This window comes from Delphinus delphis, chromosome 12, assembly GCF_949987515.2.
Source record: "Delphinus delphis chromosome 12, mDelDel1.2, whole genome shotgun sequence".
NCBI lineage: Eukaryota > Metazoa > Chordata > Mammalia > Artiodactyla > Delphinidae > Delphinus > Delphinus delphis.
This window is the reverse complement of record NC_082694.2, coordinates 71,915,411-71,943,273: the sequence shown is the minus strand read 5'-3', so window position 1 is coordinate 71,943,273 and position 27,863 is coordinate 71,915,411. Positions and strand designations below refer to the sequence as shown.

Here is a 27,863-nt window from a genome sequence, read left to right as displayed (position 1 = left end):
TAAAAAACTCCATCTCGGGCTTCCCTAGTGGCGCAATGGTTGAGACTCCGCCTGCCGATGCAGGGGATACGGGTTCATGCCCCGGTCCGGGAAGATCCCACATGCCACGGAGCGGCTGGGCCCGTGAGCCGTGGCCGCTGAGCCTGCGCGTCCGGAGCCTGTGCTCCGCAACGGGAGAGGCCACAGCAGTGAGAGGCCCATGTACCACAAAAAATAAATAAACTCCATCCCTCCTTTCCCCATAAAAACAACATAACCATCTTGTTCTAATATACTACCTCTTAGAAAGTATTTCATTTTTAGCACCTTTATATACAAATACGCAATCCTCCTGGTATATGAGTTTGACTCTAAAGTAATAGAATTGATGTGTTAACAGGTCATTCCTTAGAAGATTATACATGTGGAATTCCCTAGAATCACTCTTAAAATCCACTTAAAACCACATAGAAAAATAATAAATATAGTTTGGCTTTGGACCCAATATAACATTAACTCAGTTTAATCACTTAATTCACAAGTCTTGGCTCCATATGAATTTTAGCTGTATGTAAGACTAAATGGTTGGAATTTTACACACTTAAATTATTCAAAAGAGTTCGTGCCCGGTCCGCGAAGATCCCACATGCCGCAGAGCGGCTGGGCCCGTGAGCCATGGCCACTGAGCCTGCGCGTCCGGAGCCTGTGCTCCACAACGGGAGAGGCCACAAGAGTGAGAGGCTCGCGTACCGCAAAAAAAAATAAAAAAAAGAAGACAGTGCTTAATTGGCTTTTATTTCATTGCTAATGAAAGATCTATTTTAAGGTGGGGGGAGAAAAAAACTTGTTCTTCAATCAATCCAATTACCAATTATAGTTTATTGTCATCATTTTACAATTATCATTTCTCTTTATAAAAAGGAGAAAAAGGAGGAGATAGAATATGAAATACTTGGGTATGAAAATAGAGAATATTGGGATTTTAAGGGTTGGTCTGCCTATACAATAATAAAGGTACCTAAAAAGTCTCTTAAATCAAGGTTGCCAAAAATTAATCACTTAAAATGTAACCAGGTGGGTTCACTGCTTAAATTAATCCTCTAATAAATCCTTTATGATTATGAAGTCTCTTTTATTTTTAAAAGAGGCTGCGACAAAAATAAACTCAAAATGGATTAAAGGCCTAAATGTAAGGCCAGACACTATAAAACTCTTAGAAGAAAATACAGGCAGAACACTCTGTGACATAAATCACAGCAAGATCCTTTTTGACCCACCTCCTAGAGAAATGGAAATAAAAACAAATTAATAAACAAATGAGACCTAATGAAACTTCAAAACTTTTGCACAGCAAAGGAAACAAGACGAAAAGACAACCCTCAGAATGGGAGAAAATATTTGCAAACAAATCAACAGACAAAGGATTAATCTTGTCCAAAATATACAAGCAGCTCATGCAACTCAATATCAAAAAAAACAAACAACCCAATCCAAAAATGGGCAGAAGACCTAAACAGACATTTCTCCAAAGAAGGTATACAGTTTGCCAACAAACACGTGAAAGAATGCTCAACATCATTAATCATTAGAGAAATGCAAATCAAAACTACAATGAGGTATCACCTCACACCAGTCAGAATGGCCATCAACTAAAAATCTACAAACAATAAATGCTGGAGAGGGTGTGGAGAAAAGGGAATTCTCTTGCATGTAAATGATACAGCCACTATGGAGAACAGTATGGAAGTTCCTTAAAAAACTAAAAATAGAACTACCATATGACCCAGCAATCCCACTACTGGGCATACCCTGAGAAAACCATAATTCATAAAGAGCCATGTACCACAATGTTCATTGCAGCTCTATTTACAGTAGCCAGGACATGGAAGCAACCTAAGTGTCCAACAACAGATGAATGGACAAAGAAGATGTGGCACATACATACAATGGAATATTACTCAGCTATAAAAAGAAATGAAACTGAGTTATTTGTAGTGAGGTGGATGGACCTAGAGACTGCCATACAGAGTGAAGTTAAGTCAGAAAGAGAAAAAAAAATACCATATGCTAACACATATATATGGAATCTAAAAAAAAAAAAGGTCATGAAGAACCTAGGGACAGGACGGAAATAAAAGCGCAGACCTACTAAGAGAAGAGACTTGAGGACAGGGGGAAGGGGAAGGGGAAGCTGGGACAAACAGAGAGTGGCATGGACATATATACACTACCAAATGTAAAATCGATAGCTAGTGGGAAGCAGCCGCATAGCGCACAGAGAGATCAGCTTGGTGCTCTGTGACCACCTAGAGGGGTGGGATAGAGAGGGTGGGAGGGAGGGAGATGCAAGAGGGAGGAGACATGGGGATATATGTATATGTATAGCTGATTCACTTTGTTATAAAGCAGAAAGTAACACACCACTGTAAAGCAATTATACTCCAATAAGATGTTAAAACAAGGGGGGGGGAGGGGGTGTGGGTGCGGGATATTTCACTATATGTCTGTATCCTAAATTTTTTAAATGGAGACAGTATCACTCTGCATTAGATAATTATTACATTAAAAGTTTCTAGGGCTTCCCTGGGGGTGCAGTGGTTGAGAGTCCGCCTGCCGATACAGGGGACACGGGTTCGTGCCCCAGTCCAGGAAGATCCCACATGCCACGGAGCAGCTAGGCCCGTGAGCCATGGCCACTAAGTCTGCGCGTCCGGAGCCTGTGCTCTGCAACGGGAGAGGCCACAACAGTAAAAGGCCCACGTACCGCAAAAAAAAAAAAAAAAAAAGTTTCTACACCTTTAATTATGTGAAGCACACTGCAAATGCAATATCAGACTCAAAAATCATTACTTATTCTCCCTTTCCCACATAAACCCAAGGCATTCAATGATTTATGAGAATTTTAAACCTTAATTCAGCAAAATCAATCATTTGAAAAGACTTTAACCACTACCAGCCTTCATTCTAATGAGCCTCAGCAGTGGTGATTACATTTCTGCCTCACCTCACTACTCCCTCATCATCTGACCACAAAACAAAATTTTTGGGACTTCCCTGGCAGCACAGTGGTTAAGAATCCGCCTGCCGATGCAAGGGACACGGGTTCAAGCCCTGGTCCAGGAAGAACCCACATGCCGTGAAGCAACTAAGCCCGTGCACCACAACTACTGAGACCGCACTCCAGAGCCCACAAGCCACAACTACTGAGCTTGCATGCCACAACTACTGAGCCCACGCGCCTAGAGCCCATGCTCCACAACAAGAGAATCCACTACAATGAGAAGCCCACACACTGCAACGAAGAGCAGCCCCCGGTTGCCGCAACTAGACAAAGCCCACACGCAGCAACGAAGACCAAACGCAGCCAAAAATAAATAATTTTTTTAAAAAAAACATAAATAAATAAGTTATTTCACCAATCAACAGTAGTTTCTTTAAAGAATTTAGTGGTTGTTGGGCTCCCGTGGTGGTGCAGTGATTAAGAATCCAATGCAGGGGACACGGGTTTGAGGCCAGGTCCAGGAAGATCCCACATGCCACGGAGCAACTAAGCCCGTGCGCCACAACTACTGAGCCTGCACTCTAGAGTCTGCAAGCCACAACTACTTAGCCCGTGTGCCACAACTAGTGAAGCCCATGTGCCTAGAGCCTGTGCTCCACAACAAGAGAAGCCACCGCAATGAGAAGCCCGTGCACCGCAATGAAGAGTAGGCCCCGCTCACTGCAACTAGAGAAAGCCCCGCACGCAGCAACGAAGACTCAACGTCGTAAATAAATAAATAAACTAACTAAATAAATAACTTGTTTTAAAAAAAAGAATACAGTGGTTGTTAACAAAGTTCTTTAGGATTCATTATTTTTCATAGGTAATACTAATTTTTATCTATATTCAATTTTCCTCCAATGAACTGTATTTTAACAAATTATTTTTGTGAAAGAACTTTTGTGAAAGTCATTTTACCTTAGATGCTCTTAAGACTTTAGAGTACCAAAACAAAGGAATTAGGATTCTCAGGTTCATGACATAAAAATTAATACAACCCTTCAAACAAATCCTGATTTTTGTATTTATACTATCTCAAAATCTAAAATATCTTTAACTACAAGTTTCCCTAAAATTCAATTATGTTGAATCTGATAGGTCAAACCTATCAGATTTCTTTTCAGGTCATCTGAAACACTAAGAGTCTAATTCTAACAGTGTAGCACTTAATCACATCCCTTGATGAAAGTTTAACTCAAAAAACTTTTAAAATTGTGTGACCTGCTAAACATTATTCTCCTGCCAAAAAAAAAACAAACCAGTAAATTTTATTAGTATTCATTATTTCTTAAGCTTTTTATTCAAAATGTACTTAGTATTTTTTAAAGGAATATCAAACTCTAAGGTACCTAAATGGAAGCAAAACTCTCTCCCCTCAAAAGAATTTTAAGCCTTTTTACATGAAAGACATGATCAAGATTAATTTACATAAAAGATTTGAGTGGATAAGATGTGGGAAATCTACGGTATCAGAGACTTACACCTGAATTAAACTGTTAAAATTATCTTACAATTAAAGGTCAAACTTTTAACACTACAAGAACACTTTTTAGAGCATTTACTAGAAAAAGAAGCTTGATTCACTCATTTAATAAATACAGGATACAGATTACAACAGATAGATCAAGTGTAGAAGTGTAATTAAAGGGCTGTACTTATTTTAAGTAACATCATTATAGTTATCTGGATCTGTTTCATCTCACAGATGAAGGAGTATGGTAAAGTTAAAAAAAAAAAATCAATAGACTATGATTCACATAATCTACTTAACTCCCAGACAATGCAAAATTTAAATTTTTAAATACATATTAAAATAGGTAAAGACTCTTTAGAGACTAGTAAATGTACAATGCCTGTCAAAATCTATATAACTGCAAAGATTATTTTCATTAAAGCCTAAGAGTATCCCGAATTTACCTACACACATAAAATCAAAATATTGTCAAAAGGGAATTCCCTTTTACTTCTGGTTTGCAGTTGGCACATCATCAGCACTTCTACATCAAACACTGGAAAAAAGAGAAGCTAAAGACTCTAAGCTCAAAATTTAAATCTTTTCTGAGTGTGCATACACCTATCCTATCTACATTAAATTAGTACCACTTACTTTGGTTAAGTGAGTAAAATTGTTTTCTAATACATATCAAAACAGACACAAAGCAAATTTAAGTTGAAAACAACCAGATAGATGAAAAGATTTCTTTAAAAATTAATTTAGATTTTATTACATTTTAGTATACCAATTCAAGTGGAATACTTAATTTTAGGAAGGGGAGATTTTATCTTATTTTCAAGTAAAAAATATAATTTTAACCATATGTTTTTACTTAAATTTTCAGGACTATAAACACGTCTGCACATTCAAGACCTATCAAAATTCTTATTGTTTTAGTAATATTAGTTTCTATTACATACTACATATATTTTTGGCATATTTAGAGAAAATAAAATTACATACAGAAATTATAAAATAAGCTTAATACAATTTATAAGTATTTCTAGCCAGGTAGCTTTACAATTTAAGAAAATTAGCAATTATCAGCCCTGAATCATGTCAAATAATTCATGAAAAAACAATGGAGGAGTTCTCCATTCTCACCTGGCCTGTCCAGTTGATATGTTCCATTCCTCTCGCTGACCAGTACTTCGTGATTTTGATTTGTCTTTGCAAACAGAATCAGGTTGTTTCAAAGTGCGTTTGGCTGGAGGAGACACATGGCTATCACTTAAACTACCATCGACTTCAGCTTTCTGAAAGACAAAGTTTAAAATGTATTTATTATCCTATTAAAATTCACAGAATTCTTAAATTCTTGGATAAAGTACAGTGCTTATTCAACCAATAAACATTTACTGAAGGAATCTCTCTACAAGTGTAGCAAAATGTAATAATCTATAAATACAGAAACAAAAAAGTTAGAAAGATAAATTTATCCTCAGAAAAGTATGTTTAGTTTGTTTTTATTTTAAAATAGTTTCAAGCCTACAGAATGTGTAGATACAACTTTTTATGACATGATTCATCATTCCTCTCCTAAATACTCCAGTGTGTAACTCCCAAAATTAGAACACTCTGCTATATTAGCATCATTCAACCCTCCCAATTAGGAAATCATCATTGATATAACACAGAGCCAGTCCACAGACACATTCAAATTTTATCAAATGTCCCAAAAAGGTCTCTCTTTCCTTTCTGGTTCAGGATCCTAACCAGGAACATATACTGTATGTACTTATCAGATCTCCTCGGTCTCCTTCTATCTGGAACAATCCTTTAGTCTTTCCCCATTTTCATGCCCTTGACTGTAAAGAATATAGGCTTTTTATTTTCCAGGATGACTATCAGTCTGGGTCAGTCAAAGGTGGTTCCTGCTTGGCTCCTCATCCCCTTTGTGATGTGGGCATCTACCTGATGTTCCTCATAACCCAAGTCAGGCCATAACATTCATAGAAAGAATATACAGACATGATATTATGCATACTATACCTACCCATCATTAGGTATAACCTTGATCACCTAGTCAAGTTGGTGTCTGCCAGGTTTCTCCACCGTAAAGTCACTATTTTTCCCTTTGTATTTGATTAGTTTATGTGAAATCATTCTGATAATTCACCAATATCCTGTTCCTCAACAAACCTCCACCCACTAGCCACAGCATTCATTGACTACTCTTGCCTTTATCCAATACCATCATGGTGGTAATTATCTAATCGTATCACTCCTATATGTTTTAGTTGGCATCCTACTTTAAAGGATTTTCTTGGGATTTCCCTGGTGGTCCAGTGGTTAAGAATCTGTCTTGCAATGCAGGGGACACCGGTTCAATCCCTGGTCAGGGAACTAGGATCCCACAGGCCACGGGGCAACTAAGTCCTCGCACTCTGAAGCCCACGCACCACAACTAATGAGCCCGTGTGCCACAACTAGAGAGAAGCCTGCACACCGCAACAAAAGATCCTGAGTGCCACAACTAAGACCCGACGCAACCAAAAAATAAATAAAAGAATTTTCCCTCCCCAACCCTCCTTACTCAATTCAGTCACTCATTTATTTGTATCAGTATGGATTCATGGATTCTTACTTTATTCTGTGGGTTTTAATCCATTACTCTATTTCTTTGCTCAAATTATACAAGATTTGGCCATCAGGAGCCCTCTCAAAGTGGTTCCAATATTCTTTTGACATGTCCCCATCATTTTGAGTACTTCCTTACTTTCTGGCACAAAAGAAATCTGTAGGCTCATCTAGTACTCTCCCTTCCTGACCCTAGAAATTAAGCTCAGGTTCCTTTCAGTCAAGGATAGTATTCAGAAATCAAGATCTGGGCACTAGGTGTGCTCAATGTTACTGCTATTGAGTCCTCTCAGCAGAGAAAGCTAGGAAATATATTAATTTATATTGATACATAGAAATATAGACATCTATACCTATTTCTTTATCTGTGCATAAATAATAATTGAAAAAATGTGTGTACACCAATGCATTCAACTAATTCCATACCTTAAGTTTCTTTCTAGACTTGCCCTTTTTATGTTTGTTTGTAAGTCCTTTCCAATGAGAAACACGGCTTCCATTATCTTCAAATACATTTATTCATTTGCTCTTTCAATTAATTAATTTGTTTAATGTAACCAATCTCTCAACCCGAGACCTCCATCCAACACGCTTCCGCTAATCCCTCCCTAGCTTCATGTCTTCAAACTAGGGGAGTCACTGTCTCTGAGGAGAAGCTTTCCTCTTCGCCACCCAATTCCTTGGATGCTGGATAGGTGGGGAAGAGAGTGGAGGAAAAGGGTTCCCTTTTCTTTAGAGAAGATTTAATTCATATGCTAATACTTTATCACTTAAGATTATCAATCAGTATTTCAAAAGCATGTATGATCATTTTCAATATACTACCATTTAAACATTTTTGAGTTATTTCCCTTTATGCTACAAATTTCTTTTAAGAAAAATATATAGGGACTTCCCTGGTGGCGCAGTGGTTAAGAATCCGCCTGCCAATGCAAGGGACACAGGTTCGAGCCCTGGTCCGGGAAGATCCCACATGCTGCGGAGCAACTAAGCCCGTATGCCACAACTACTGAGCCTGCGCTCTAGAGCCCACGAGCCACAACTGAGCCCACGTGCCTAGAGCCCGGACTGCACAACAAGAGAAGCCATCGCAACAAGAAGCCTGCGCACCACAACAAAGAGCAGCCCCCTCTCGCCGCAACTAGAGAAAGCCCACGTGCAGCAACGAAGACCCAATGCAGCCAAAAATAAATAAATTTATTTTAAAAAAAGAAAAAATATAAAAGCTATCCATTTCATAAATGTCATTTCTGTATCATATGTTCCCAAAGCAACACAACTACATTACACAGTCAAAATGTAGCCACTCGCAAACATGAGAAATACTTGCAATATACGTTTAAAGGTATCCAAGTATAACCTATAGAATTAATATCCACTTACTAAAATGTTTTTCACAAAAAGACCAATTTTTTATTTTGTGCTGTAATACAATTTACCATGAACTAGTTTTAAAGCCACAAGACCACGTTTCGTACTAAACGGCACAAAGGAAAAAACAATTAGAAATTCAAACATCAAACTGTCTATAAGTAAGGATAATAAACATGTTAGTTGTGTAACATACACCTCCGCTTATTAGTTTAAGTTCCCCAGAAAAACTGGTTAGCTACTTCCAAACCATCCCACGTAGAGGTGGGAAAAACCATTTAAGATGCAATTCAATCATGTAATAGTATTTAACAGTAAACATGCTTAATGTACTTAAGAAATGGATGTTTCTTTTTTTTTTTTACTTTATTTATTTATTTTTTAGCTGTGTTGGGTCTCAGTTGTGGTGCACGGGCTCTTCGTTTGAGGCATGCGGGCTTCTCTCTAGTTGTGGTGTGCGGGCTCCAGAGCACGTGGGCTCGGTAGTTGCAGCACACGGGCTTAGTTGCCCCATGGCATGTGGGATCTTAGCTCCCCGACCAGGGATCGAACCTGCGTCCCCTGCATTGGAAGGCAGATTCTTAACCACTGGACCACCAGGGAGGTCACAGAAATGGGCTTTTTAAAATTGTATTATTTCACTTCCTCAGGCCCTTGCCTTCTCCAACCCCACCCTTAACAGAGTAAATAGAGAAGCTCAGACATAAGTTAACTAACTCTAGCCCAAGGTCATATAGCTAACAAATGACTGACAGAACTTGAGAAAAAAAAAACCCCTAGAATTTAGGTCCTTCCATTCCTAATATTGTTCTCTGTCTACTACCTCAGACACTCCGCCCTAGAATATTTATAAAATACCAAGTTTAAAGTGTGCCTCAAAGGTCATCTTACTCAACTACTGATCCAAGACTTGATCAGCCTCTACATTTGTCACTTCAAATGTGCTCCACCCATGACCCATCCAATCAGAAACCATTTTTGACAAGATTCCCCAGATAATTCTTATATACGTTAGTTCGAAAAGCATTACTATATAACATATTCAACAAATAAGTCACTGAGGAAGCACTGTCATATGTTCTAAGCTAAGACATATTTGTGAATAAAGAAACTGATACCTGTAAACTACTTTACCAATTTAGATAGTCCAGGCCAGCATTACTCCTAATCAAACCTCACCACTCATCCTTCAAGACCCATCTGTTCCTCAAAATCTTACCTGAAGAATCTAACCTAAAGTGACCTTTTTCCCTCTGCTAGCTGCAACTCTACATTTTGGCACTTCATTATATTCAATTTAGCATTATATATTTACTTTTTTTTTTTTTTTGCGGTACGCAGGCCTCTCACTGTTGTGGCCTCTCCCGTTGTGGAGCACAGGCTCTGGACGCGCAGGCTCAGTGGCCATGGCTCACGGGCCCAGCCGCTCCGCGGCATGTGGGGTCTTCCCGGACCAGGGCACGAACCCGCGTCCCCTGCATCGGCAGGCGGACTCTCAACCACTGCGCCACCAGGGAAGCTCCTTATTTACCATCTTTAAAGTGTCACATCCAAGTCTTGACATTCAAGCAAGATTTTAAGTTCTTTAATTATAAAAAATAGCAAGATTTTAAGTTCTTTAATTATAAAAAATACCCTACTTCTTTTTAATTCCACAATACCAAGAAAAAAAAAGGCAAGACTTTCCCAAGTTTGTTCTGTAAATTAATAGAAATTATTAGGAGAAACAAAGGAAGGCTCATGGACAAATAAATTTGAGAAACAATGAGGTCCAAGTTTTTTTGCTTCAGGACTTGTAATAGTCTTTAGTATGTTAATATGCAGGGATTTCCCTGGCAGTCCAGTGGTTAAGACTCCAGGCTTCCAATGCAAGGGGCTTGAGTTCAATCCCTGGTCAGGGAACTAAGACCCCACATGCCGCGAGGTGCCGCCAAAAAAAAAAAAGTTAACATGCAGTATAGCTCTAAGTATGGAAGACAGTATATAACATTTCACAAGCTTATTTGATCAAGCTCTTTTTTCATGGAGCATCTGTACGTACTGAAGTTTCACAAACACACTCTGAGAATAAGTACTATGTACTTATTAAATTAAAGACAAAATAGTAAAATATTTGAAGTCTAGCCATTTTTTTAAATAATGTGAGTTATTATATAACTCTTTGAATATTGATTTAAATGAGTTTGTGTTTATTTATTACTCATTCTCTCATGTTCTACTGGCTTTTTACAGTTGCATTCAGGAGTGTCTCTCAAAGTGTTGTCCACATACTACCTGAATCATAAAGCACCTGACTTCTCATTAAACAAACATAACCTGCTAAACTAGAGTTCTGGAGGTGGGATATTTTAAATGAGGGCCTCTGAATGATTCTTAGTACACGAAAGTCTGAGGACCTCTGGCATATAAAACAGTTCAAGTATAATATGACACACATCATCCTAACTGCTGCACTACACTACTGTACCACTCTTACAATGAAAGGGTTTCAGTCGTGACTTGGCTCAGTGACAGAGACCTCAGAATAAATAGCATTACAAAAGATTCCTTCCCTCCAAAGAAATACAGGGATTTAAATAAAGCAAATAACCAAAATGTAAATACTACAAAATAATTACTTCAACACCATTTAATTAACTTCAAGCTTTGGGAAAGTTTTTACCTACAAACCTGATACTAACAGTTCACCTTTAATAGGATGATCATAATGCTCAACTTTAACTTCTTCAAAGCATTTTACTAGTTAATTATAACCTAACCCTTTGAGGGAAGGCGTTGCCAGTTTCAGGACAAAAATATTTAAGAGAGATTATGCAACCTACCCAGAGTCATTTAGCAATATGTGTCAGAGTGATTACAATCCACGAGCAGGAAAGGCATCTCAAACTAAGGGAATAATTTCATTTAACAAACATTTGTTAAGGACCTACTGGGTACATAAGACATGGGGGTTGGGGGCGAGATGGTAAAAAAAAGAGTAAAACCTACTTACTACCCAATACACAATCTGTTGAGTTCACAAACAGTCACAGTAATGATATACGGCATATTATACTAAGTACTATAACAGAAATACACAATTCTCTGAAAGCAAAAAATGATAACTGCTAACAGAGATGAAGGAAGACATCATAAATCACGTGGACTTTATTTTGTAACAGTAATGTAACACGTAGAATGGTCAGAGGAACATGATTCAAGGATGAGATAACTTCCAAGAGAAGTGTAAGAGTAACAGTGTCAAATACTACAGAAAGTAAAAGTACAATGAAAAGTTAAGTCATCCCCACCTAAGTGACTTTTTCTCTTAAACTCTAACCTTCTAAAATCAGGCAGAAAATTTTTCCAATTTACAGAAATGATTTTCTCCTTGAGTCTTCAGTTTCTTAAACCATACTCATCAGCTACCACAAATACTGAACACGATTCTACCATAAATCTTGTAAAAATAGGTAAAAGATGTTGAAAATAATAAAACAGAGAAGAATTTATGCTGCCCTGGTTTTCAGGGAAGGCTGCCTGCCCGGATCACAATTTGTCAGAAATCCAGAACCTGTACTTCAATGTAAAGACAAAAAGAATGTACCCAAGTAGAGCATTAAAAAATGAAAAATTCAAGGAAATAAGTGAATTAGCAGACCAATAGATTAATTCAAGTCTTGATGATGGCCTCATACAGAATTGTAAAAGCAGAAAATAAGAAATTGATTACATAAAGCTGAATAACTAAAATATTAGTAATACCAATATTCAAAATAAAGACTGGGCAGGTGTAAAAAGTGGATTTTGTGTTTTAGGAGCTATGGAGGAAGGTGGGGGGACGGGAGGCATATGTTGACGGGAGAAATGTAACAGTGAATTCCAATTTTGAAAATAAGGTTTAGAATTCTAGCCAGAAATCTAGGGAGATGTCTATCAGACTGTCAGAAATGCAGTTCTGAGATAGAGTGATGTGAGGACTAGAGATAGATATGAAATTGTAATAAAAGCGTCACAGGTAATAATATATAGAAAAAAAAACAAGAGGGCAAAAGTCAAAACCTTGGGCTTCCCTGGTGGCGCAGTGGTTGAGAGTCCCCCTGCCGATGCAGGGGACACGGGTTTATGCCCTGGTCCGGGAAGATCCCACATGCCGCTGAGCGGCTGGGCCCGTGAGCCATGGCCGCTGAGCCTGTGCTCCGCAACGGGAGAGGCCACAACAGTGAGAGGCCCGCGTACCGCAAAAAAAAAGACAAAAAAGTCAAAACCTTTAAAAAATGCCTACATTAAAGGGATAGGCAGAAAGGATCTCATATAAACTAAAGAAAAATACAGTGTCTCACTCTAACAGGGGGAGTGGAAGTTGGTTACAAAAAGACTAAACAATGGGGCTTCCCTGGTGGTGCCGTGGTTAAGAATCCACCTGCCAATGCAAGGGACAAGGGTTCAAGCCCTGGTCCGGGAAGACCCCACATTCCACGGAGCAGCTAGGCCTGTGTGCCACAACTACTGAGCCCACATGCCACAACTACTGAAGCCCATGTGCCTTAGAGCCCGTGCTCTGCAACACGGAGAAGCCACCGCAATGAGAAACCCGCACACCGCAAGAAATAGTAGACTCCCGCTCACGGCAACTACAGAAAGCCCACACCCAGCAATGAAGACCCAACACAGCAATGAAGACCCAACACAGCCAAAACACAGCCCACGTACCAAACGCGCACCAAAAAAAGTAAATAAATTAAATAAATTAATTAAATTTAAAAAACAAAAAGACTAAACAGGATGAAAGCTGATAAACATGTGGATTGGTAATTAGGAGGTCACTGTAACTTCTGATAGGGCAATTTCTGCAAAATGCTGAGGTGGAAATCACTAAGTGAAGAACCCAGTGAGTGGTAAGAATGTAGAGCTGATAAACTACAGGGCTACTCTTATGTGTCAGAATTAAGAAGAATAAGATAATAGGCTTAAAGAGGTTACAAAGTCAAAGAAGGCAGTGAAGGATTTTCTTTTTTTAAAAGAAGACCTGGATTCTTGTAAACAGAAGAAAAGGAACCACAGAAGAGAATAAAATACAATAAAATTTTAAAGAGGGTAATTCCCTGGAGGTCCATGGGTTAGAACTTGGCGCTCTCAACGCTGGGTTCGATCCCTGGTTGGGGAACTAAGATCCTACAAGCTACACAGCAAGGCCAAAAAAAAAAAGAGCAAGATAACTGATGAAAAAAAGATCCTCAAGAGACAAGAAAAAACAGAACAGGAACTGCCAACAGGTTAGATCAGAAAGTATATGGGTGCAATCAATCTTTTCCAATTTCCTTTATAAGACAGCATTTTTTTCTACCTTTCTTAAAAACAGGTACTCCTGTTTTCATGAGAGTTTAGAAGTTCAGTCAATTTCTTTTTCTTTCATTTGTAAAAAGAATTCACAGAGGCAGCAGTTACCATGACTTCAGGAAACAAAACTCACACTGCTGTTTATTTTCTTAGAGCCAGTACTATTCTACGAAGTCCTAAAACTTCAGGCACACAAAATGTCCTAAAATTTCCTCAAATATCCCAAGAGCAATGGCTTACTAGTTTAATATTTCTAAACAATCATCATGAAAGAATACAGAAAGGGAAAAAAATATATAGAAGTGAGCTGAGGAGTTGTAAAAAGATAAAAATAGCCTATTATAGTTTAAACTGCATTTTTCTTCCTGGAAGATAATTCTTTTACCTGAAAATATTACACTACTTAAAATGACAAAGAGGGACTTCCCCGTGGCGCAGTGGTTAAGAATCCGCCTGGCAATGCAAGGGAAATGGGTTTGAGCCCTGGTCAGGGAAGATCCCACATGCCATGGAGCAGCTAGGGCCCTGCGCCACAACTACTGAGCCCACGTGCCACAACTACTGAAGCCTGTGCACCCTAGAGCCCATGCTCTGCAACAAGAGAAGCCACCACAATGAGAAGCCTGCGCACCACAACAGAGTAGCCCCCACTCGCCACAACTAGAGAAAGCCCGCGTGCAGCAACGAAGACCCAAAGCAGCCAAAAATAAATAATAAAAAAATTTTTAATGACAAAGAGACAATAGGCATACTGAAAAATGCCACAGACTTAAAAGTTAGACAGAACCAGTCTTATATTGCAGCACTACCACTGTAATTCAAAAACTACTATTTACCTAATAAGATTGTTAGAACCAGGTGAAGAAGTATAAGTAACAAATATTACACCTGCAGCCTGACAGTGGATACAGTCTCAAGTAAGGATACTTGTTTGGCTTTGTGGTATTAACATAATTTCATAAGCTTATTAATTATCTTCAGGGATCCATTCCTTCCACAAACAAAATTTATTAACACCTGTTACTGTGTTAGATACTAAAGATACTTGATGATTAAACACTCTGCCCTTCAAAAAACTTAAATCCTAACTCCTTAAATCGGCCAGTAAAAGGTATATAAAAACTTAACAGTGCTGAGAGTACTGGGGAGAGGAGTGCATACTGATTTAGCCTATTTATAGAACAATTTGGCAAAACCTATAAAAATTTAAAGTACAGTATACCTTTGACTCAGTATTTATTTCCACTTTGCCTAAAAGAGAAAGGTCATTTTATGTGACATTATTTATAATATTAAAAACATGGAGACAACGTAACTGTGTATCAATAGGGAAAAGTTAAAGTGATGGTGTAATGATACAACAAAATGTTAAAAAGCCAGCAAGGACAGATATGAAAGAATGTACATGATACATAGTTAAGTAGAAAAATTAACTATCATAAATAGTATATAAGGTATGATTGTATTTCTGTTAAAAGTATACACATATAGGGAATTCCCTGGCAGTCCAGTGGTTAGGACTCTGTGCTTCCACTGCAGTGGCCAAGGGTTCGATCCGTGGTCGGGGAACTAAGATCCTGAAAGTTAAGTGGTGCAGTCAAAAAAAGATAATAATTATTATTATTGTTATATATGCATACACACACATACACATATAAATAACCCATACATACACGTGCAATGGTCTGGAAAGACGTACGCCAGCTTTAACAGTGATTATCCCTAGGAAGAACGAGCTAGAGGAATTAGGGGAGATGGGGAAGGTCCTTCCTTTTTCTGTGCACTTCCATATTATTTGAAATACTGATTTCATAATTTTTAAATAAAAATATTTTGCCAAGGAGCTGAGGTTAAGAGTCTTGTGTACTCCTTTATCTTCAGTGTCTGGGACATCGAGTCACTCAATAGATATTAAAGAATTAAAGAAAGACACTTCCATTTCCAGTTGAATTGTTGCCTTTAAAATCATATGGTCAAAAAAAAATTAAAATATCATATGGTCTTGGACAACTATCATTTCTCCTCAATTCTCCCACCTAATAAACTTGGAGACTTAAATAGAAGAGTAATAACTAAAAAATGAAAACTAAATTAAATTTTTAAATTAATTTAAAATATTTTCAAAATTTTAACATAGAAGCCACCCCGCACCAGTTTCTCTCTTGTTTGCATATCTCAAAGAAGTTTCTCCTACTGTCTCTATATACACATTTTAAATTATTATAATGTGTCACTGATTAAGGAGGTATAGGTCTGCACCAGGGCTTAGTTTTGTTTTTTTGTTTTTTGCGGTACGCGGGCCTCTCACTGTTGTGGCCTCTCCCGTTACGGAGCACAGGCTCCGGACGCGCAGGCTCAGCGGCCATGGCTCACGGGCCCAGCCGCTCCGCGGCATGTGGGATCTTCCTGGTCCGGGGTACGAACCCGTGTCCCCTGCATCGGCAGGGGGATTCTCAACCACTGCGCCACCAGGGAAGCCCAGTTTTGTTTTTTAAAAGTAGATTCCCTTAACTTGCACAATCAAGTACACAACTGCAACACTCACCCTAAGTGTGAGCACTGAAGTATGCGTTAGATAAAGGATGTTACTAAGTCGTAAAGGAAATGAACTTTCATCAAGCAACTTCAAGGCTTTATCCCCTGACAAGTGGGCCACTTGACACACAGGTACCAAATGGTCAACAGAGGTCTGCAACAAGAAGCACCAAGTCTTGTTTACTCAAATAACTGTAAAGTTCAGTAAAGTTCTCCAGCATGCCATCAAAAGTGCTTTAAAAAGTTTGCTTTATTATCAGTTTAGAGACAAAATGTTTCTAGGTGCCAACATCTGAATGAAATGAGTTCCAGAAGGAATGAAAAAGAGAAAGAATAGTTGAAGAAATAATAATAATTTTAGATTACCATTAAGAAATAAATTTACCACAATCAAATAGATGAAAAACCGCAGACTAAAAGATCTAAGATTGCCAAACAAGAGAGTGATGGAAAAACCCACGCCTAAAATACAGTAAAATTTATGAAACATAAGACCAAAAAATTCTACAAAGTTTCAAAAGAAAAAGAACACCTACAAAAGAATCAGACAAACATCAAACTTCAAGAGTAACACTGAATACAAGATGACAATAAAGTAACATTCTTAAAGTACTGGACCTAGAATTTTGTATCAAGCCAAGTTTTCATTTAAATTAAATGAATTAAATTAAATTCATTTAAATTAAATTAAAGAGCATAATGAAAATATTCTCAGGCATGTAATGCCTCAGAAAGTTTGTCACAAAAAGTCCCAGACTGAAAATATTCTTGGAGGAAGCATTCACAAAGAAGAGAAATAAATACAGAATAATAATGCAAAGACATAAAAAGTAAGATAAACTGGTATCTTAGTGAAATTTATTGTTATTGGAAAAAAACTCCAACAAAAAGAAAAAGTACTTATACCCATAAAAAAGTCAGAACAAAAATTCTAGACAATATAGGGCAAGAAGGGAGGTAGAACATTACAAGAGTATGTTAAAGAGTATGTGGTTAGAGGAAATATAATTTTTTTAAGAAAAGAGTTAATCAACAGACATTTAGGTCTTAAGAGCAATCACACACACACACAAAAAGGAAAAACCTTTAAAACCAGAAGACGCACAAACATGGTCTAGTGGACACATCTATAACATTGGACCGCCGATGGCAGAATTCACATTCTTTTCAAGTGTACGTGGAACAATTACCAAAACTAACCATAAACAGGGTGACAAAAATAAGTCATAACAAATTTCAAAAGATCAAAATCATATGGAAAACACAATACTGTAAATCAACTATACTCCAATACATTTTTTTTTTTTTTTTTTTTTTTTGCGGTCGCGGGCCTCTCACTGTTGTGGAGCACAGGCTCCGGATGCGCAGGCTCAGCGGCCATGGCTCACGGGCCCAGCCACTCCGCGACATGTGGGATCTTCCCGGACCGGGGCACGAACCCGCGTCCCCTGCATCGGCAGGCGAACTCTCAACCACTGCGCCACCAGGGAGCCCATAAAATTTTAAAAAATAAAATAAAATAAATCATATGGAATATGTTCTCTGAGTACAGGAGTATTAAACTGGAAGTAAATACCAAAAAGGTAATTAGAAAATAAACGCTCAACAATTTGGAAAAGTAAACAATATATTTTTAGATAACTAATAGATCAAAGAATAAAGCAAGAAGAAAATTAGAGGGACTTCCCTGGTGGTCCAGTGGTAGAGAATCCGCCTTGCAATGCAGAGGACATGGGTTCAATCCTTGGTCAGGGAACTAAGATCCCACATGCCATGGGGCAACTAAACCCGCGCACCACAACCACTGGGCTCACGCGCCTCAACTAAAGAGCCTGCTTGCTGCAAACTACAGAGCCCACCCGCCCAGTCTGCACGCCACGACTAGAGAAGAGAAAACCCACAAGCCACAACTTGAGAGAAGCCTGCGAGCCAAAACAAGAGATCCTGCATGCCTCAACGAAGATCCCACGTGCCACAACTAAGACCTGACGCAGCCAAAAATAAATAAATAAATAAATAATCTTTTTTAAAAAGGAAGAAAATTACAAACTATTCTAAAATTAAAAGTTTATGTAATATATATATATGTATATGTATACCAGAAGAATCCGAACAATAAAAAAATTAGGTAGAATCTTTTTTTTTTTCCAGCCACACCCCGCGGCTTGCAGGATCTAAGTTCCCCGACTAGGGACTGAACCCAGGCCATGGCAGTGAAAGCCCAGAGTCCTAACCACTAGGACACCAGGGAACTCCCTAGGTAGAATCTTAATAAGGGACAAAATTGGATATTTGAGTATCAACAATCAATAAATTCACACTGTAATATTTTTCCATCTCAATGTTTTCCATCATATATATATACTTATATATATATTTACATTTTTCTACATCTAATAGAATATATACATTTTTCCCAAGCACACAAAGAATGTTTACCAAAACTGACAATATATTAGGTCACCAAAAAAAGCATCAAATTCCACAAGAAAAATATGCAAACTATGCTATGTGAGAGCTGTTCCTTGCTCATGGACAACTTAATACGAAAGTGTCGATGCTCTGTAAATTAATCTAGGAATTCAAAAACATTCCCAATCAAAATTCTAGTTGGGGGAATTCCCTGGTGCTTCAGTGGTTAGGACTCCATGTTTTCACTGTCAAGGGCCCGGGTTCAATCCCTGGTGGAAGAACAAAAATCCCACAAGCCACACAAAGCGGCCAAAATAAATAAACAAAATAAAAAATTAAATTAAAAATTTTAAATTTCTAAATCAAAATTCTATGGGACTTCCCCGATGGTCCAGCAGTAAAGAATGCGCCTTCCAATGCAGGGGACGCAGGTTCGATCCCTGGTCAGGGAACTAAGATCCCACATGTCGCGGGGCAACTAAGCCCACGCACCACAACTACTGAGCTCACGCACCTCAAGGAGAGAGCCTGCGTGCCGCAAACTACAGAGCCCATGCACCCTGGAGCCCACGCACCACAACTAGAGGGAAGCTCACACACAACAACTAGGGAGAAGCCCGCACGCTATAACAAAGAGCCCACGTGCCGCAACTAAGACCCGATGTAACAAGGAAGGAAGGAAGGAAGGAAGAAAGAAAGAAGGGAGGGAGGGAGGGAGAGAAGAAAGAAAGAAAGGAAGGATGAAGGAAGGAAGGAAGGAAGGAAGGAAGGAAGGGAGGAAGGGAGGGAGGGAGGGAGGGAGGGAGGAAGGAAGGAAGGAAGAAAGGAAAATAAATAAAATAAGTAAATATTTTTTTAAAAAAGTCAAAATTCTAGTTGGATCTTTAAAGGAAGTCCATAATCTTAACTGGAAATATATACCAAAATCTTTGACTACGTAAGTCAACTTTGAAAATAACGAAGAGGAAGAACTTGCCTTTTAGGATATTAAGACATACCTCAAAACCACAGTCACAGTATGATACTGCCGTAAGAATAAATAAACCAACAAAAAAGAATATAGAGATCAAAGCAGAATATATATGGGAACATGGTATATTATAAAGTGGCGCTACAAAGTATAGGTTGTCTAGTAGAATGAATAAAATAAATCAAAGACCTAAACAGGAAAAGTAAAACTGTATGTGTGTACAGCATCACAACATAAAAAGTATCCCTTACTATGGCACAAAAAAGGTTAAAAGCCACTGATCTATAATACTCTTGGAAAACACAACAAAAATAGCAACTCCAGTAGAAAACAAAAATATTAACAAGCATTTTAAAGATGAAGAAATTTTTTAAAGAATTACTATAGACAGGGACTTTCCCAGTGGCGCAGTGGTTAAGAATCCGCCTTCCAATGCATGGGACTCGGGTTCGATCCCTGGTCAGGGAACTAGATCCCACATGCGTGCCACAACTAAGAGTTCGCATGCCACAACTAAGAGTTCGCATGCCACAACTAAGGAGCCCGCCGGCCGTAACTAAGGAGCACACATGCCGCAACTAAGGAGGCTGCCGGCCCCAACTAAGACCCAACACAACCAAAATAAAATTTTAAAAAAAATTACTAGGACATAAAGAGTTGCCCATTCTCATTGATAATCAAAGAAAAGCAATTGAAAAGCTAGATATTGACAAATACTGGCAGGGGTGTAGGGATATAGGAACTCCTATACACTACTCCAGAAATGGAGACCAGAACAACAAATCTAGAGATAATATTTAAGTACACATATACTCTATTCCACTTCTGGGTATTGAATTGCAGTATGTAACATACAAGGAGTACACTGCACAATTCCAGGGGGAGCCAGTAACACAGACTATAGTGTGAATGGTGCCTCCTTGACTTTTGCAACATGACAGCCCTATAACAATGAATCAAAGAGACAAAATGTTTGTCTACATGGCACTTAACACTTTAACGTAGTAGCTGGTTGATAAATATTTGTTGATTGAATGAAAGAACAAAGGAATAAGGAAGTCTCACTACCAAAAGTTAAACTCAATGACTTCCAAGTTCCTATCTGGCAAGATCAGAGAACATTTCATTCTAAGGGTATCTGAAGCACCACTGTTCCAGAGATCCCAATTCGGGTCCTAGAATACAGATGGAAACTAATAACGCTAAACATATTTAACCAATAGTATGTATCATCATATATAAATATACCATATAATGTCTTTTCAACAGGTTTAAAGTATGAAACATTTTTTACAAATGGAAAACACTTATCTACCCCAGAGATAAATAGATTCCTAGAGCATAAAATAAATGTACACACTGATAAATCAGTATCACCAAGTAGAGGGAAAGATGGCAGCACAAGTACACTGGAGACCACAAGGCCTCAGGCTTAGTCTTTTTATAGGGGTTTTTTACCCAAGCCATCTTTAAAATACTGGGAAGCAAAAATATTGCCAAAGAGTGGTCTCTACGTGATATGCCTGCTCCTCTCCCTACACGCACCCCGTGAAATCAGGCAGCAAAGCAATTACTGAAAAATCACTGTCCTATATTTCATATCCCTATAGGCTACTGTTCATACTTCCAGTCTCAATACTAGACACCACAACTCCAGATATTCTAGTAAAAATCTGTCTATACACAGTGCGTACAGTATTTTCTGGCTGTACAATGGCATCCTTCTTCACTTTTTCAGATTTTTTTTTTTTTTTTTTTTTGCGGTACGCGGGCCTCTCACTGTTGTGGCCTCTCCCATTGCGGAGCACAGGCTCCGGACGCGCAGGCTCAGCGGCCATGGCTCACGGGCCTAGCCGCTCCGCGGCATGTGGGATCTTCCCAGACCGGGGCACGAACCCGTGTCCCCTGCATCAGCAGGCAGACTCTCAACCACTGCGCCACCAGAGAAGCCCTGGCCCCTATCTTGAACTGATTTATCCTGTTAATTTCTCATGTGTATACCGTGTGCATACTTAGAGCTCTGAAGGTAGGGGCTATGGTTTATTTACCCTCTATTCTCAGAGTCCAATCAACACAATTTTCACATACTAGATCGGCTCCTTAATATGCTATTCATTCATTCATTTAACAAGTATCAATATTTATTAAGCATCTTCTATATGCCAGATGATGCACTAGGCCCTGGGAATGCAGCAGTCGGGAAGAAAGTAAGATATAGTGGCTGGTCCCAGGGAGCTTACAGCCTACTCTAATAGAAGAGTCTAGGAGAGAAAGACTTTAACCAAAGGCGTATATTCAACCTCCACATAAAACTACAATAACAATCTAAAAATGAAAAAAAAAAAAAATCTTATACCAAAATACTCACAGTTCAAAAGCATCTGAAGTTCAGAATCTTACAGCATATACTCAAAGTATCTAAAAGCTAATACAAATCACAGTCTATTAATTTTAACAGATAACTTTTCTATTGTTTGATATAAGCCACACACAATAGTTACCTCTCTAAAAACCGTCTAGCTCATATTTAAATAAAGATAGCACATTTTACATGTTTTTTCCCCCTAACTCTGTACTTCCATAGAACTTTTTATCCAAAATTCCATATGCTTTTTACTCAATTCATTTTTCACAAAATCTTCCCCCAGCACAGAGACATAACAGAAATATAAAATATGCCTAGTACAAGATCAAAAACCCAAATATCAAGAAATCAAACTTCATTATGTATGTCCAAAAAAAATACCAAATACATAATTCAAAGTAATGCGGCACTTTTCTGAAGTGGAACCTTAAAGAGACAGGATCACACCCCATTCAGGTGCAGACACTGGTTGGGCTCCTTAGTTCTCATAACAAGTATTAATCCTACCACCTGTCCACCTAGCTTTCAGAGGTTACAGGTTTATCTATAATTAGGTATTTAGAAGACATGCAATCAAGGATGTATCCAAGGATGGTTAAAAAGATTATCTGCCAGGGAAAATGATTTAAGGAATTAATATGCATTCACTTCTACAAGTGTAAATTTCACCCTTGACCTAAAAAACTGCAAGTTTGTATATTTGAACTACAGAAATGGCCAAAAACTGAATTTTTTTTCACATTTCCCTCTCTATTTTTTGACATTTTAATTTTTTTATTTTATCTTTTTTTTTAACATATTTATTGGAGTATAACTGCTTTACAACGTTGTGTTAGTTTCTGGGGTATAACAAAGTGAATCAGCTATGAATTTTTTAAAGTTGCATTTTCAGTTGGATACCGGAGATAATCCTATGAACTCTATAGCTGCTTTGCTTCAAAACTGTGACGGGGAAATTGTTTTACAACATTACTCAATATCACCCATATGCTGCTCTATATGAATTTTTTTAAGGTAAGATTATTTTCTTTTTTTTATAAATTTATTTATTTTATTTTTGGTTGCATTGGGTCTTCATTGCTGCAGGCAGGCTTTCTCTAGTGGGGCGAGTGGAGGCTACTCTTCGTTGCGGTGCGCGGGCTCACTGCGCGCGGGCTTCTCACCGCAGTGGCTTCTCTTGTGGCGCACGGACTCTAGGCGCACGGGCTTCAGTAGTTGTGGCTCATGGGCTTAGATGCTCCACGGCATGTGGGATCTTCCTGGACCAGGGCTCGAACCCATGTCCCCTGCATTGGCAGGCAGATTCTTAACCACTGTGCCACCAGGGAAGCCCCATATATGTATCTGATATAAGGAAAAACTTGCTCTACTCTGAGGAACTTGTATTTTTCCCTACTCATCTGAGAGTTATATACATGGTTACATTTCCCTCTCAGACTTCTTTTCCATGTTTAACCCTCAATTTCCACCACTCTGCTTCTGTTACATTGGCAAACGAATGGATGTTGGAAAAGAATAAGTATAGAATGATAAAAGAGCATATTAAAGAAGGATTGAGAGGTTATTTTCTAAAAATAAAATCAAAAATCAAACAAATTTACCTATAAAGTTCCTTAAAATATGTATTTTGATTCTCTCAACTAAGATGTGGATTCAAAAAAGCTCAAAAAATACAAAAAGCTAATGACAAGCCAAAAGTACCAACAAACAGGCCTAAAAGAGGTAGAAAAAGAGTTGAAATATTTTCAAAGACTGCCTTCCAGTTCTGTGACTACAGTATTAGTTTGCCGAGAGTGACTCTTAGGTGAAGCAAATAAATGCTAATTACTGACATTTAGGTTAACCTAAAAGAGGTGAAGTTTTATACATGTTAAACAAACAAAAAAGCCAAGTATCAATATATAGCAGTAATTATTATACAACTAACTGCAGAGCACAAGTCAACTTGACATTAAAGTATAGGCACAAAAAAATCATTCCAATAACCTACAGAATGTGTCATGTGTGTATTTCCCCACCCTACACACACTTGGGGGGAAAGCAAAGCTATGACAGATCGTGGTCCTAAGGCTTTTTAGAGCAAATAAAATGTCTCTAGACACAGTGGATGAAATAGTCTAAAAAGAGTCAGGGCCAGGGGGTGGGTGGAAATCAGCATCAACTGTAAAGTGAAGAATATCACACAAAAACAGAAAAAAGGGAACCTCTTCAATTTATATCGTATCAAGAGGAATACATTTCTTCCTACAAAAATAAAGCAACGTCCTAAAGCAACGACATGAGCAACCCATTTTCCACCAAATAAGTCTTTACAGATGACAGCAAATGTCTAAGACACCACAGACACAGAGGGTGCCTTTAGGTACACCAGAAAGGGTAAATCAGGAGTGCTAAATTCTTGTAACATAAAACAAACTTGAAAGCAAGAGCTTACCAAACTCAAATCAACCCATTTCAGAAATATACAACAAGGAAATATACAACCGGCTTCAAAAATATACATAAACTTAAATTCAGAATTATAACTTATGTTCTTCTAAAGGACCAATCACAACATAGGATTAGTAAATCTCTTAAATTTCTCGGAGAAAGCAATTAGATCATTCCATCATCTACTAGGGTCAAAATATCAACCTTCTTAACACTGAAAAACAAATGTTTCAAAGTAACTCTCCACTGGCCTGTTGTTCATGGTCTTTTAATACATTTTAAAAAGACCTTGAAACAAAGTTTCATTAGTATCCTTCTAGAAAGAGCTCTAATATCTTTCATTCTTCTAGCAATTGAAAAGCTACCCCATGTTCATTTCTACATTAGATTATTGATTCCTTGCCTTTTAACATCTCCATAACAGCTGCTTGACAAATTACCTCACCTTATTCCTCAGGGGGTAAGGACAGCATAATATCCATGAATTCAAAAACGGGACCACAAAATGATCAGTGACAGATGAGCTAATTGATTCACATAAACGAGACACTGCTCTAATAGGCTAGGCATTCATAGCATTATACAATTAAATGCTTACACTCTAAATATTTTACTTGTCCTTAAGGATACAGGACAAACCCTTCTTAAATTACTTTTATTTTAAAATATATGTTAGCTTCATAAAGTCAGTAAGCTTGTACATGTTTGCAATAATTTCTACAGAAAGTCTGTACATGTTTGCAATAATTTCTACAGAAAGTCTGTAATTATTCTGAATAGTCTGCACAACTTTCAGATTTAGCTTTCTTATTTCCACCTAAGAGAGCTAGCTATAAGCTCCAAAATAAGTCTACTCATAAAGCAATTTTTAAAATATGTTCCAGATTTTTAGCAAAATAAAGGCCAATTATATTTTCAAAGATACAACATATTTCAGATAAGTACAGTAAAATATGTCTATTGTATTTGCCTTGGTTCATTCTGATTAGTGTCAGAACAGTATAAGATACAGAGAAAAAAATACATAATTTGTATTTATAATTTGTATTTAATATAATTTGTACATAATTTGTATTTGTATGCCAACATAATCTTGTAGACCCCTACAGAAAATGAAATATTGCTTTCCTCCCCTAAGAATAATAAAATGATGTGGATTTAAAGGACTATGTTAAATGAACAAGTTCCAGTCAAATTACTCTTAGAAAATTAGCCTCTCTCTAGACAGATGCAACACTCTTTTCTGAATTCATAACCAATCTCATAACACAACCTTATCAATTCCTTTAAAGTGATAAAACATACGTGCTAGCTTAGAGCCTTACCCTGTAATAAATTTCAAGATCTACCACTTTAAAAAAAAAATACTAAATCATCACCGGTCTTCTTCAAATGTCACTTTCGCAGTAGTAGGACGATGGTGTTAATTCACCTTTTATAAACTATTCCCAAAGCAAAAATGGAGACATCCAAGACACCAAACAATTTGGAGATGATAGTGCCTACTATAAATAATATTCGACACGTTTCTTTCGACGTGCCGCTTTTGTGATCTGAAGGCTCTACTAGAAAGCTCTACCGAGTCCCTACTAGAACCCTGGTTCGCTGGCTGGCTGATTCTCCAGCTAAACATCACGTTTGATCGCTCCTGCCTGGAGAGGCGATAGTGTTGATTTTGTTTTTAAAGTTGGTGTCAGAGCAGCTCCAAACTTTTTTCACCATCCCTGCCTGGCTGCCAACCGGAGCTCTCCGTTCACTTCCTCACAAACTTGAACCACCCCCAAACAGTTTGAGAGTAAGCTGGAGTTAGACACCGGCAGGAGCTCTCACACTTACAGGAAGGGTTTGACACCGCATAAAACTTTCACTTCTCCTCTCCAACCCTTCCACCCGGGAACTCTGGCCCTTCGCTCTTGCTCCCCTAGAATTCCCCTCTCAGGCAGGACAAGGACACGGAAAGCAGGCTGTTCTAATGTTCCCCGAAAAGACACCCCCCCCCATAGCCCTCTCCCCTGGACTCAAGTCCTGTTCTTTACACAAAAGAGCGGGGCCAGCAAAGCTGTCGTGGCCCTACCTAGCCGGCTGCCATCCTCCAACGCACCCCCAGACCCGGTCTCCAGCCGCCCGAGCGGTCTCCACTGGAGGCTTGTTGCCCCAACCTGGCCAGACAAAGCCCCGGCGGCCGGGCCGACTCGCAAGCCTCCGGACTCGGGCTGCCGCGCTCTTACCCGGGCCTCATCCAGAGCGACGCCGGCGCCGCCGCTTCCCCCGGCCTTGGCGGCGGGGCAGCTGGCAGCGCGGGTCTTGGAGGAGCGGGTCCGAGAGGAGATGAAATGGCTGCTGCCTCCGGTCGCCCCAGGCTCTACTCCGGCCCCAGGCCCAGGCCCGGGCCCAGGCGACTTAGATCCGAGAAGCCGCAGAGAGCTCTTCCGGGTGTTCACCATGGTTCAGCCAGGAGGACGGGGTCCACGCCGCGCCCGCGGCGCCCGCCGCGCCGGGGAGAGCCGAGGAAGGCCGGCCCGCCTGCCGGGCAGTCAGGGCTAGTGGAGCCGGGCCGGGAAAGACAAGACGACCCGGACCCTGCGCAGCGCAGACGAGGACAGGCGAGGGAAGGGCAGAGGAAGGGAAGTCGGCGTGCGAAGGCAGGTAGCGGGAGGCGGGAGCGATGTTCCAGGCCAAGAGCTCAGACCCTCCGCCGGCTTCAACCTACTCAGCGGGAGCCAAGCGGAGCCGCCATTTCTACCCCTTTCTCTCCCGTTCTCGCTCTCGAGCTCCGTGCGTCAGGGCTCCAGCGCCGCAGGGCCGACAAGACCTCTTCCGACTTGGCCGCTGCGGGGCGCTGCAAGGCCGGCCAGCCCTTCCCTTGCCGGCTCTCCCCCCTCTTCCCCCGCCCCGCCAGTAGGCCCCGCCCAACGGCGCGCCGTCAGCGCTCGGCGGCCACGGAAGGGACGCTCTGGGCTGTTTCAGCTCTATGGTTTCCAGGTCTGGCGGCCGCCTAGGAAGTGGGGGGATGGGAAAAACCAGAATGCGCGCGGGACTAGCTAGCGCCGTGTAGTCGGTCGTGGAGTCTTCGTAGCCGGCCAGGACCGACTACCCCCGCACCCCCAGCGTCATCCCAGGTGGCCTCGATGGAGCGAGGAACTACCCGAAAAGGTGGGGGATGGAGGGGGACCGGTGAAGACGAGGGCGCTGTGACCTGAGTTGGAATCCCAGGTATACCCAAGGCAAGACACTGAACTTGAGTTGTACTTTTCACGGCTGTAAAAATGTGAATGATAACTGAGATAAAATATATCTGTGCCGTATCTGGCACACGATAAGCTTAAGAAAGAGCAAACGCTAGAACCCTGCCTCTTTAAACAAA

General features: G+C 39.5%; 1 protein-coding gene across 2 annotated transcripts in view; it reads right to left on the bottom strand.

The window, feature by feature from the left end:
• Positions 1-27,326, bottom strand: part of ATAD2B (ATPase family AAA domain containing 2B) — a 150,996-nt gene extending 123,670 nt beyond the window's left edge. For both annotated transcript variants that reach the window (XM_060027039.1, XM_060027040.1), the window contains exons 1-2: positions 26,728-27,326; positions 5,622-5,773 (exon numbers count right to left, since the gene is read on the bottom strand). In XM_060027039.1, the coding sequence (XP_059883022.1) occupies positions 5,622-5,773; positions 26,728-26,943 (368 nt within the window). In that variant the 5' untranslated portion in view covers positions 26,944-27,326. The remainder of the gene's footprint in view (positions 1-5,621; positions 5,774-26,727) is intronic.
• Between the last annotated feature and the right edge of the window lie 537 nt (positions 27,327-27,863).